The 11,659-nt window shown below is 39.8% G+C and overlaps 1 protein-coding gene and 1 non-coding gene across 4 annotated transcripts; both read left to right on the top strand.

Annotated features, from left to right (window-relative positions):
• Positions 1-3,613: 3,613 nt before the first annotated feature.
• Positions 3,614-3,720, top strand: LOC117134563. Its single transcript, XR_004458747.1, has one exon. It is a non-coding gene; the product is annotated as a small nucleolar RNA R71 (small nucleolar RNA).
• Positions 3,721-8,860: 5,140 nt separating this feature from the next.
• LOC103869937 (beta-glucuronosyltransferase GlcAT14A) lies at positions 8,861-11,636 on the top strand. Of its 3 annotated transcripts, none has more exons than XM_009148018.3 (6): positions 8,861-9,054; positions 9,151-9,237; positions 9,782-10,511; positions 10,587-10,662; positions 10,734-10,849; positions 10,914-11,416. In XM_009148018.3, the coding sequence occupies exons 3-6, from the start codon at positions 9,929-9,931 to the stop codon at positions 11,414-11,416; spliced, it is 1,278 nt and encodes a 425-aa protein (XP_009146266.1). In that variant the 5' UTR covers positions 8,861-9,054; positions 9,151-9,237; positions 9,782-9,928. The 3 variants fall into 3 exon arrangements, with proteins under 3 accessions (XP_009146266.1, XP_033148689.1, XP_033148690.1); XM_033292798.1 differs by having other exon boundaries at positions 8,881-9,054; positions 9,159-9,239; XM_033292799.1 differs by lacking the exons at positions 8,861-9,054; positions 9,151-9,237 and having other exon boundaries at positions 9,929-10,511; positions 10,914-11,636.
• The last annotated feature ends 23 nt before the right edge of the window (positions 11,637-11,659 follow it).

Raw genomic sequence — 11,659 nt, 5'->3', positions numbered from 1 at the left:
GAGCGACTTCTCCCTGTCGCTCTGGTAAGGTCGCTCCAATAGGGAAGTCAGAGCGACTTGGTGGTGTCGCTCCGGACTGGTCGCTCCATGCCTTGCTCGCCCAATGACCACTCTAAACACTCCTTTTTGAGCTCCAAATGCACCCAAATGTCTCCAGAAACTCCATGTGGTACTCAAATACCTGATAGAGACATATGTATGCAAAATGCAACCTAAACATGTCTAAATCCTAATCTATATGATGAAAATGTTTATGAATGAATGGATAAAACAATGTAAATATGCAAGATATCAACTCCCCCAAACTTGTTCTTTTACTTGTCCACAAGTGAACTTTCTAGAACTCATAGGGAGAGAGGTTGAAGGAGGGAGCACATAGCCAAAAGAAACACAACTAGCACACTCTCTTATTACACTCTAGCTTCTCTAGGCCTATCTTAACTCTTTTGTTCTTACACTCATCATCAAGCATCCACACATTCAAATCAACCAACTCTCACATTCATTAAGCACAAAACATCAGGTGAATTCTTGCAAATGGTCAGTTGGTCCAAGTCATTTGGTTGGGTAAGGGAAGGCTTTTATTCAAGTGATTCAAGAGGTTCAAAACATATGATCTTTAAGGTGGTTTACTCTCAAAACAAGTAGCCTTGACATTGCACATAATATATCTAAGAAAGGGACCAACTCATGCATACAATGCTCAATCTCCATTGTTCTACCCTTTTCCCAAACATACAATTACACAATCATTCCCAAATGTCAAACCCAACTCACATCTCTCACCAAAAGATCCTAAGAACTTTAACTCCTTCTCTTTGAAATCTACAAGGGATTTTTCACAACCTCAAAACATTTCTTAGCTCCTAACAACTTTGCTAGCCCCCCTTTTTCTTTTCTTTTTCTTTTTTTTTTTTTTTTTCTTTTTTTTTCGTTTTTCTTTTTCCTTTTTTTTTTTTTTTTTTAGGCTGGGGGCCAAGACTTTTCAAAACTTGAGCTAGAGGCTTCTATACTGGTCCCAATAAAACAATTCACTTAAGCACAAAGAGTCTATTCTTTTCCTTTTTCATTTCTCCCAAATCATAATCACAACACTCACCCCCACCTATAGCTAGACAATAGAGTGTCCAATCTAGCAAGAATGAAGATCAAGCATTGTCGTTCCCGATACTCTCAACATTATGCACATGTAAGACTTTCCGAAAAAGGCCTCACTCATCAAACAATGAAAGCTTAAAAGGAGGAAAAGGTTTTGGGAGTGGTCTACCACTAGAGTTTGTCAAAAAAGATTGGTATAAAAGATGTGACAACTCAAGTGTGTATAGCCATGACTCAGTACACAAGGGACCATGAGCAAGAAGCATTAAGTTCGTTCAGTTCAAATAAGGTTGTAGTTGGCTTCAAAGACTGAGTTTCAGCAATCAACAAGTTTCAGGAAGAGTTTTCAAGGCTCGAAACATACAAGTCTTTTTGAGAGGTGCAAAAGCTAGTCAAGTGCAACGTAGTGTTCTTTACAAGGCATTCAAATCATTGCTCCCAATGCAAGTGAATGCAACCTATATGCTCTAGACTCTCCTAAAAATGCAAATGATGCAAACTAAATGATTGATTTTTTTTTTTATCTATGCAAATAGGTATGCCATGCATGACTCAATGAAACAACATCAAAGCAAACATGATCAAATACTTGGTACCTCCCCCAAACTTGAGTTACACAGTCTCTGTGTCGTCAAGTAGAGAGAGAGATACCGAAAAGAAGACTAATATGCAAAAATGAAATGGTATATACAAGGGAGTGTGGTGGGTTACCTTCTATAGGGAATGAGTAGAGGGAGATGCTCCCTCCTCGTCGTCCTCAGGTGGTAACTCTTCAAGGTGCTCATCAGCAGGAGTGCCCATCTCTTCAATGTAGAAGGCTTGCCCGAACACAGTTGGTTTCCTCATTTTCCTCTTGATGTCAAAGTGGAGGATGTTCTCTTTACCCAAATGGAGATCAATCGTGCCCTCCTTCACATTAACAATAGCTCCTGCTGTAGCTAAGAATGGCCTTCCTAGAATCAATGGATCTTGAGCCTCCTCACCCATCTCAAGCACCACAAAATCTGTAGGTATCTCATACCTTCCAATCTTCACAGGGAGGTCCTCTAAGATGCCCACAGGATACTTCACTGAACGATCAGCTAACACCAGAGAGAGTCTACACTTCTTGTACTGAGTGAATCCAAGCTTCTTTGCAACAGACAAAGGCATCAAGCTGACACTAGCTCCCAAATCGCAGAGACTTTTCTCAAATACCATAGGTCCAAGAGCACAAGGTAGTGTGAAGCTTCCTGGATCCTCTAATTTCTCTGGAACATCAAGCCTCTGGATGATGGCATTGCACTCATGGGTAAGAATCATCATGCCTTCCATCTCCTTCTTCTTTGCAGCTACAACATCTTTCAGGAAATTGTTGTATTGAGGAATCAACATGAAAGCATCGATGATGGGCATTGCAACCTGAGCTTCACTCATTTGCTTCTCAAACAGAGCCTTGTACTTCTCTAGCAGCTGCTTCTTGAATCTACCAGGGAATGGAAGTTTGGGTTCATAGGAGGAGGAACAAAAGAACTTTCACTTGCTGGAGTAACAACTTCACCATCCTTTACTGTCTTCTTCTCTTCTCCAACCTTTCCTTTACCTTTGGCTTCCACTATCTTCTCCAAGATCTCGTCATTGATCTTCTCATCAACAATCACCACTTCATCATCTATGTTGATGGCAACCCCCTCACCTAGTTTCTCAGCATCCTTGGTGAGGGTTTAGGAGGTAACTGCTTACCACTCCTAAGGGTGATAGCTTTGGCCTCCTTGGGTTTTGGTCAGACTTTCCAGGTAGAGATCCTTGCTGGCGATTCTGGTGAGTGTTCATGGAAGCAAACTGATTCTCTAAATTCCTGACTGTAGAAGCAAGGTGTGAGAATTTGTTGTTGAGCTCATTGTAGCTCCCATCAATCTTGGTATGAAGGTTCTTCAACTCATAACCAACATGCTTCTCACTTCTAGTCTGAGACTCCAAGATTTGTTTCATTAAGGTATCAGTGCTGCTCTCTTGAGGAGCAGAGGAACCAGACGAGGGGTTTTGCTGAGGCTGATAGCTGCCTTGCTGGCTGTTTCTAGGCGGATAACCACTCTGTTGGTTGTTGGGATAGGATTTCTGTTGGTAGTTGTTGTACTGAAAGTTGGGCTCCTTTTTGTACCAGCTACCATTGTTGTTGATGAAACACAACTCCTCTTGACCTTCCAAACCCTCAACCTCATTGACAGCAAGTGGATCTTCCTGCTTGGAGTTACCAACAAACTTCAGCTGCTCTTGGGTTGCTTTTTCAGCAATGAGTAGGTCGATCTTGTCTTCCAAAGCTTTGATCTCTTTCCTCGTCTGCTTATCATCTGTTCTACTGCCTCTGTCGTGGTCTCCACTGTAGACTGCATCACTCTTTACCATGTTGTCAACCAGCTCCTCTGCATCTTCCTCAGTTCTCCCCAAGAAGAACCCATTGCTAGCTGTATCCAGTCTGGCTCTGTACTTAGGAAGAGCACCACGGTAAAATGTGCTCAGTAAGCTCTCCTTAGAAAAGCCATGGTGTGGGCATTGAGCTTGGTAGCCCTTGAATCTCTCCCAGGCTTCACTGAAGCCTTCCAAGTTCTTCTGTTGGAAGCTGGAAATCTCGTTTCTCAGCTTAGCAGTTCTTGAAGTAGAGAAGAACTTCTCCAAGAATGCTTTCTTGCAGTCATCCCAAGTAGTGATGGAGTCACTGGGTAGAGACTTCTCCCACTGACGCGCCTTATCCCCCAAAGAGAAAGGGAATAGCTTGAGCTTTAAGGCATCTTCGGACACACCATTGGTTTTTGACAACCCACAGTAGCTGTCGAACCTGTCCAAGTGATCAAATGGATCCTCTAGAGCCAAGCCATGATACTTGTTGTTCTCGATCACGTTGAGGAGTCCTGATTTGATCTCAAAGTTGTTGGCTGCCACAGCGGGTGCTCGGATTCCCAATCTATGACCATGAATGTTGGGGCGGTCGTAAGTGCCAATGGGTCGAGCTGCTCGCTGTTGGTTTTGAGGTATGTCTCCCATATCAGTACTCAATCTCTGCAAGTGAGCCTGTTGCTCTTCTTCTCTTCTATTTCTAGCACACTCTCTCTCTAAAGCTCTGATGTCTGCAGCTATTGGAACTAGGTTTGATGGACCCCTGCTCCTCAAGTTCATACACCTGTAGATTAAAGGGAGGTGAAGAAAGAGAATCAGTAACAAAAGAAAATAAAAATGACTTAGTCTCAAGCAAGTGACTAAATCTCAATGTTCAAATCTACTCAGAATTTGGCAACGGCGCCAATTTGATGTTAGGAGTTTTCAAGGCTCCTAAGACAAATGTTGTAGTATAAATGATTGTCGAACCAGTTCTGAGGGATATCAAAGCACTGAGAATGCAAGTACTCACTTAATCTAAGTGCAACCAATGATTTAGATGGGTTTTAAACTATGACTAATTAAAAGAATAACAAATGATACTTTCTTGACTAAGGGAAAAGAGAACTCATGGGCATAGGGATTAGACCTTGGGTGATCAAGTATCGAACTAAGGATGGCAAATGATCAATCAAACTATCAACCTTAAGCCTAGACACAATTCTAAGCAAGCTCTATGTCTAGATGAATGCTCATTTGCTAACACATCTCAAACATCAAATGTCTTTGGTTGAATAATATGAAAGCAATCATTACTAACAAGTCTATTAGCTATCTTAGCACCTTTAACAACAAATGTCTTTGGCAAAGTATACTAAAAGCCTAGGAGAGTTGTCTCGGGCATTTCATCGAACACCTTTCGGGTGAGAAATGCCTAAGGATCAACAACTGAGTGGCCAACTCAGAAGATGCATTATGATTACTCTACTAGCAAGGAAATATGAATGATCTACACTAAAACATCCTAGAACTAACCTAATCACCCTTAATCTCCCTAACCCATGAATTCAAAAGGTGATTACTCACTAATCTCCATGATTCCTCTTAAACCCATATTGGATTTCAGATTAATCATGTAAAGAAATAGATAAGAAATCAACACAAGAACATAACAAATCAAAATCCAAGAGATGAACTTCTCAAGAGAGTTCTTGTGTATTTCTCAATAGATCAAAAGATAAAAGATAATCTGCCACTGGTGGCTACAAAAGATGTTTAAAAACATAGGTTTTTCCAAGTGCAAAACGTCCAAAATAAATTGCAAAAAGGTCCTTAAGAAATCATGATTTTCGGCAGCAAAATAACGCGGAGCGACTTGCAGGTGTCGCTCCGGGAAGTCGCTCCAGGGCCGATTTTTGGTGTCTCCGGGCGAGAGGTCGCGAGCGACTTTGGTGTGTCGCTCCAACGGGTCGCTCTGGATCGGGAGCGACCTTGGTAGGTCGCTCTGAGAGGTCGCTCCAGGCTTCGCTTCGTGTCGTCTCTCCATAAAGACGCGAGCGACCTCGGGGTGTCGCTTTGGGAGGTCGCTCCGAGAGGGGTGTGAGATGCGAGCGACTTCGTGGTGTCGCTCCGGGAGGTCGCTCCGGGCTCGTTCTCGCGTCTCCGAGTGATGAAACCGCGAGCGACTTCTCCCTGTCGCTCTGGTAAGGTCGCTCCAATAGGGAAGTCAGAGCGACTTGGTGGTGTCGCTCCGGACTGGTCGCTCCATGCCTTGCTCGCCCAATGACCACTCTAAACACTCCTTTTTGAGCTCCAAATGCACCCAAATGTCTCCAGAAACTCCATGTGGTACTCAAATACCTGATAGAGACATATGTATGCAAAATGCAACCTAAACATGTCTAAATCCTAATCTATATGATGAAAATGTTTATGAATGAATGGATAAAACAATGTAAATATGCAAGATATCACTGGTCTAGGCGGTCAACGATTTATTCTCGTGTGTTGACCGCGTAATACGAAAATCGCCGTGTAATTGTTTGATCCGAGTAGGTCTAATTGGGCCATATATTCATTTTCTGTATAATAACAACACAAACCCAAATACTTATTTTTTCTATTTCTGTAGAATTGGGTTTGATCCTATAGAATCTGACCCATGTTCTCATTGAGCGAAGGGTACGAAATAAGGCCATTTATCAGTTCTCTGATCTTTCTTTAAATACTGAGTTGAGTTTGAGATTTTATTTGTCGAAGAAACCCTAATATCATGAGCTAAGAAAATCGAGTGTTTAAATCTAAGACCAAATCAAGTATTGGATATCTCTTTTCACTTGATTTCTTTCTATGTTACTTTATTTTTACTTGATTTCAATTAGTTTTTGGGTTCTTGTTTCGTCACGACTCGAGCTTAATGTGAGGAACGTGATGTTTTGTTCTCAAGTTATGTTTTTGTCTTTGTTTGTTTTTGCTTTCAAAGTCAAGCTGACATTGTTTTATTTTTCTTTGCAGGTGTAACGTACAAGATATTCTAACACATCTTTCTATTACACGGTAATAACTTGATCTTTGAAGATTAGAACTAACTTTTTGTATATTCTTAAGAGCAAGACAATATCTTTTTGGCGTATCCCGTGTATAGAAATTAGCATTTGTTTTTTTGAACTCGATGTGGATTAGAAGAAATTTCAATATATTTTGGAGTATAAGTTCTATGTTATAAATTTATAATATATAAGCTTTATGTTATAAATTTATGAACTAATATATATATATAAATATTAATTATTAAAAATTACACTCCGATTAATTACTGCTTTTTTGAAAACTCGCTAGGTCCGACGTCGCCGTCCGACTCGCGCCTAGCGCAATTTCTAACATGGCCTAAAACCATAATTGTTGTTTTTAAAAAACTTTTACGTCACACCTTTTACGTAACAATTTATGTGAAGAGTAAATTCAGTTATTGTGGCTTTGAGAATTTTTAGGAATGCTTTAAAGTCTTTAGAAATTCTAAGGTTTGATTGATAATTATTTGATTTTAAAGACTTTGGATTTAATTTAAAATCTCAACCTCTCTATACAGTAGAAACATCTGTTTAAAGGCTTCTACACCCATGTACAAAGCTTATCGAAAGTTTCAGAGTACTGTATGCAGAGCTGTTCGTTGTGGTCGTCTGCTGCTGCGGAGAGAACCTGTCCATCGAAGATGTCGTAAATGAATAACCGTCCGTCGATCTGTCATGGAGAAAACTTCATCGTGGAATCCTTGTCCGTGTAGTGATTTCATCGATATAGCATATGTTGCAGGGATGGGCAGACCTTTCGAAAGAATGTGGGGTCGGTTGACAACAGTAAATTTATATAAATTTGATTTGTAAGCTTTGTTCATTAGTTATCAACAACAAAATTGGTGTGTAACTGAACCACTAAACCCACAAAACTCGGGTTCAATTCCTCCAACAGCTTTTAGATCTACTTTTTACATTTATATAATATATTTTGACTCTGGTAAATTTTAATGCCGAGTCTATCACTGGTTATAGGTAATTGATCATTATATATAATAGAATCATAGATTATAATGTCTTAGGGGTTGATTGGCAAATGCTGTAAGATCTCTCTACATCCTAAACTATTTCTACATCCCAAAATTTTGTTAATTATGCTTTGTAAAGATTTTTTAAAGCTACAGATTTTTTTTTTCTTTTTTATTTATTTTTAGTTGCTTTTGAAAATTTATATGTAAGTCATTGAATCTTTTTAAACCTACGGATAATATTCTATAGCAAAATTATCTACATCCACTTCGAAAAAAATCTACAGTTTTATTTCTAAAACAAAAATATAAAGCTACAATTCCTTCGGATCAATCCCGTTGTTAAAAAAAATGTCCCGTCAGGTTTACAAAAAGAAACCCCCGTAAAATATGGATTGAAAATAAAGGCTCGATTGATTTGAACAGATGGGCTTTAGTCCACATTGAGATGTATAATAGATTCTAAGTTACTAGAAGCCCATTGCGACTTAACGATGATCTCGTGACTACTCCACGCGCCTGTCGATCTTAGTTAAGCGCGTTACTTGTTACCACGTAATCGGCGCAACAAACATACATTAACTTTTTATTGTAGAAAGTCGCATTCTAATGCCAAAAATAAAAATTACTCAGCTACATTCACATGTGAAAGCAAAAACTTCTGGAGACTCTTGCTCTGGTCCCTACTTAAAAAAATAACTATTCTTGTGTTTACAATTATTTCTTTTTAAATTACACTAATTTATTTAAATTGTCTTACATTGGTAAATATTTAATGAAAAAATCCACTTCTAAGGCAAAAAAACTTTATCAGACCAAGTGAAAATAATTGCGTTAAATATGTAAATATCTAATTAATTCGTTACTAGATAGTAGATACACACTGACAGTCAGAATTTCCACACGTGTCTCGCTTCAGCTTCCTCGACGCACGCGTATCCGAGCTTGTCGGTGCTGAGTTCGAAGGTTTGGGTTTTGGGCCGTTTTAGTTTATTGGGTTTTAGCTTTTGGTTGGTTTTGTTAGCCCGTTAGTATTGTGAGTTTTTGTATTTGGGTTTCGGCCGTTGGGCTTGGCCCGTTCTCTTTATTAAAACAAAAATTTGATGGAAAAGAAAAAGATAGTAGATACACACTCAAGTAAATAATGAAAGCGAGAGTTGCTATCACATTCACATTACCATACGTGTCTGTTACACTGGCTACGCAATAAATATATGTTTTGTCATAAAAAGGGTAAGAGTTCTAATCCTCTACACTCACATCCACAGATACTATCTGATTCATCAATTGGCTGGCGGGTCTGGTTACGTGTCGGCCTCTGATTAGCTTACTTGTACGGTCTTAGTGTAAACTGTAGAGAATAATTAAAGAGTTTTTCTTTGTCTTCTGCGTTTTAAATTAATCAAAAAATTTAAAACCAAAAATCGTGTAGATTCCTGTAATAAAGGAACAGAGAGACAGAAGTAAAGTGCTGAATGAATAAAAAATTTCTTTGTTTCAATATATAAAAATAGAAAATTTCAACGAATTGGGAGTATCACACACGCTCATCGAATTTCCAGGTTAGAAAAATCGTGAAGTTTGAATTTTCTATTTTGTTTATTGAGATCTCACTGTCTCTCTTCTTCATCTCTTCTATATAACTTTACTACTCTCAGACACACAGGAGTGTTCCCCGTGTTCTTGAGCACAAAGTATAGCATCAAGAAAGCGCATTCAAAAAAGTTATATACGCAACGAACCAGGTTTCTTCATCTCATTAATCTCTATCGTCTTTCAAGCTTTCGTTTCTCGATCTCTTTTTCTAAATCTCTAGATTTGTTTCTTGTTATTGGTGGGATAAGATTAGTATGTTCTCCAGTGCGGTAGATCTAAATCGCAGCTTCGAGATTCTGATGGTGTCGGTGGTTTGTGACAATCGTTTTTATATTTGATCGATAATAAAAACTTGATCCTAGGGATAATCTACGACAAGGGTTTTTTAAAATATTCCTTTTTTTTTGTAATCGGTAATGTCCCTTTTGAGAGGTTTTAAGAGCTGCTTAATATGAGGTTAATCTAGCTGCTGAGATGTCCTATTGATTGATTGGTTGATGATGAATCCTGGTCCGAAGATGTTTTTTATGGAGAAGAGAGCGTTGTTGTCTTAATTGAATTATCTACTATGTTTCGTAATTTTCAAGCTTTGATGTTGCGTGAGAATCTGGCAACTTAAATGTGCGTGTTTTAGTAATCTTCTTGTGGCTCTCAAAACTCCTACTAAGGTTTCTCACTGTCTCTGTCTGATAGGTGTCTGATCGAGAGCCTGAACTCGAGATTGTTTGCTTATCCTAAAAGATTCAAGAAGAGCTGTGAATCAAATATACATACACTTGACGGTTTTCTTCCAGAAAGGCTTTGTTTGTTTTCTCGTCTCATGATCACTGCTTCACAGCAATGGGGTATGTAGTAAACGTGGAGAAGAGATGGGTATTCCCTCTCGTCATCACATCTCTCGTCTGCGTTTTCCTCCTCGCAACCTCTTTCAACATGGGCCTCGTCTCCTCCCTCCGCAAAATCAACGGCATTTTCTCCATCATCCCTTCCCCTCTCTCCAGAAACCAAACCACCAAGCTCGACTTCGCCGAGTCCAAAGTCGCTAAGCAACAAACCCTTCCTCCTCACGAAGACAAGCTTCCCCGTTTCGCGTACCTCGTCTCCGGGTCCAAAGGAGACGTGGAGAAGCTCTGGAGGACGCTTAGAGCAGTGTACCATCCGAGAAACCAGTACGTTGTTCACTTGGACCTCGAGTCTCCCGTGGATGAGAGATTACAGCTGGCTTCTCGGATTAATAAGGATCCTATGTATGCTAAAACCGGGAATGTCTATATGATAACAAAGGCTAATCTTGTCACGTATAGAGGACCGACGATGGTGGCTAATACACTTCACGCTTGTGCTGTTTTGCTTAAGAGAAGCGCTAACTGGGATTGGTTTATTAATCTTAGTGCTTCAGACTATCCCCTGGTGACACAAGATGGTAATTAACAAAACAAGCTTTGGTCTTATATCTTGTGTTTGATTAACTTACTGACGCTTTTCTCTGTATTTAAAGATCTGCTTCACACGTTTTCGACTCTTGACCGGAACCTAAACTTTATCGAACACACAAGTGATCTCGGTTGGAAAGAGTAAGTTTTTTTTTCCCTCAAGTTCTTGAGTTGAATCTTTTCTCTTTGTTTTCTGAGTTCTTGTTTTTTAGGGAGAAGAGAGCAATGCCAGTAATGATTGATCCTGGACTATACATGTTGAACAAATCAGATATATACTGGGTCACACCTCGTCGAAGTTTGCCAACTGCGTTTAAACTATTCACTGGTTAGTCAGTCCTCTTTGAAGCTCCATTACTGCTGTAGATTTTTAACTCTTCTTGTTGCCACAGGATCTGCTTGGATGGCTCTGTCACGTCCCTTTGTAGAGTACTGCATATGGGGATGGGACAACTTACCACGAACTCTCCTAATGTACTACACCAACTTTGTTTCATCGCCAGAAGGTTACTTCCAGACTGTGATCTGCAACGTCCCCGAGTTCTCAAAAACCCCGCTCAACCATGACCTTCACTACATCTCATGGGACACTCCGCCGCAGCAGCACCCTCACGTGTTGTCCCTCAACGACACGTCGCAGATGATATCCAGCGGTGCTGCGTTCGCTAGGAAGTTCAAAAGAGACGACCAAGTGCTTGATATGATCGATAAGGAGCTGCTTAGACGGAAGAATGGTGATGGTTTTACTCCTGGTGGGTGGTGCAGTGGGAAACCAAAGTGCTCTCAGGTTGGTGATGTGGCTAACATTAAGCCTGGTGCTGGAGCTCAGAGGCTTCAGGGACTAGTGGACAGGTTAGTCAACGAGGCTAAAACAGGAGTTAATCAGTGTAAATAGATTGAGGAATCGAATCCAGGGAGGGAGAGTGAGACTGTTTCTTACCATATATAATATATATACATATAGGGCTTAGAGAGACACTATTTAGACATTGTTTTGATTGAGTTAGATGCCTTGTATACCACGACACTTACTAGTCTCATATTGGAGATTAGTTTTTTTCCTTGTTTGAAGCCATTTCACAAACTAAATAAAAATTATAATCTCTTTTTTCCTATTGAGATGTTTCAATGTATAAAC

This window comes from Brassica rapa, chromosome A05 (assembly GCF_000309985.2).
Source record: "Brassica rapa cultivar Chiifu-401-42 chromosome A05, CAAS_Brap_v3.01, whole genome shotgun sequence".
NCBI classification, from domain to species: Eukaryota; Viridiplantae; Streptophyta; class Magnoliopsida; order Brassicales; family Brassicaceae; genus Brassica; species Brassica rapa.
Note: the sequence above shows the minus strand (reverse complement) of the source record. Positions and strands in the feature narration are given on the sequence as shown.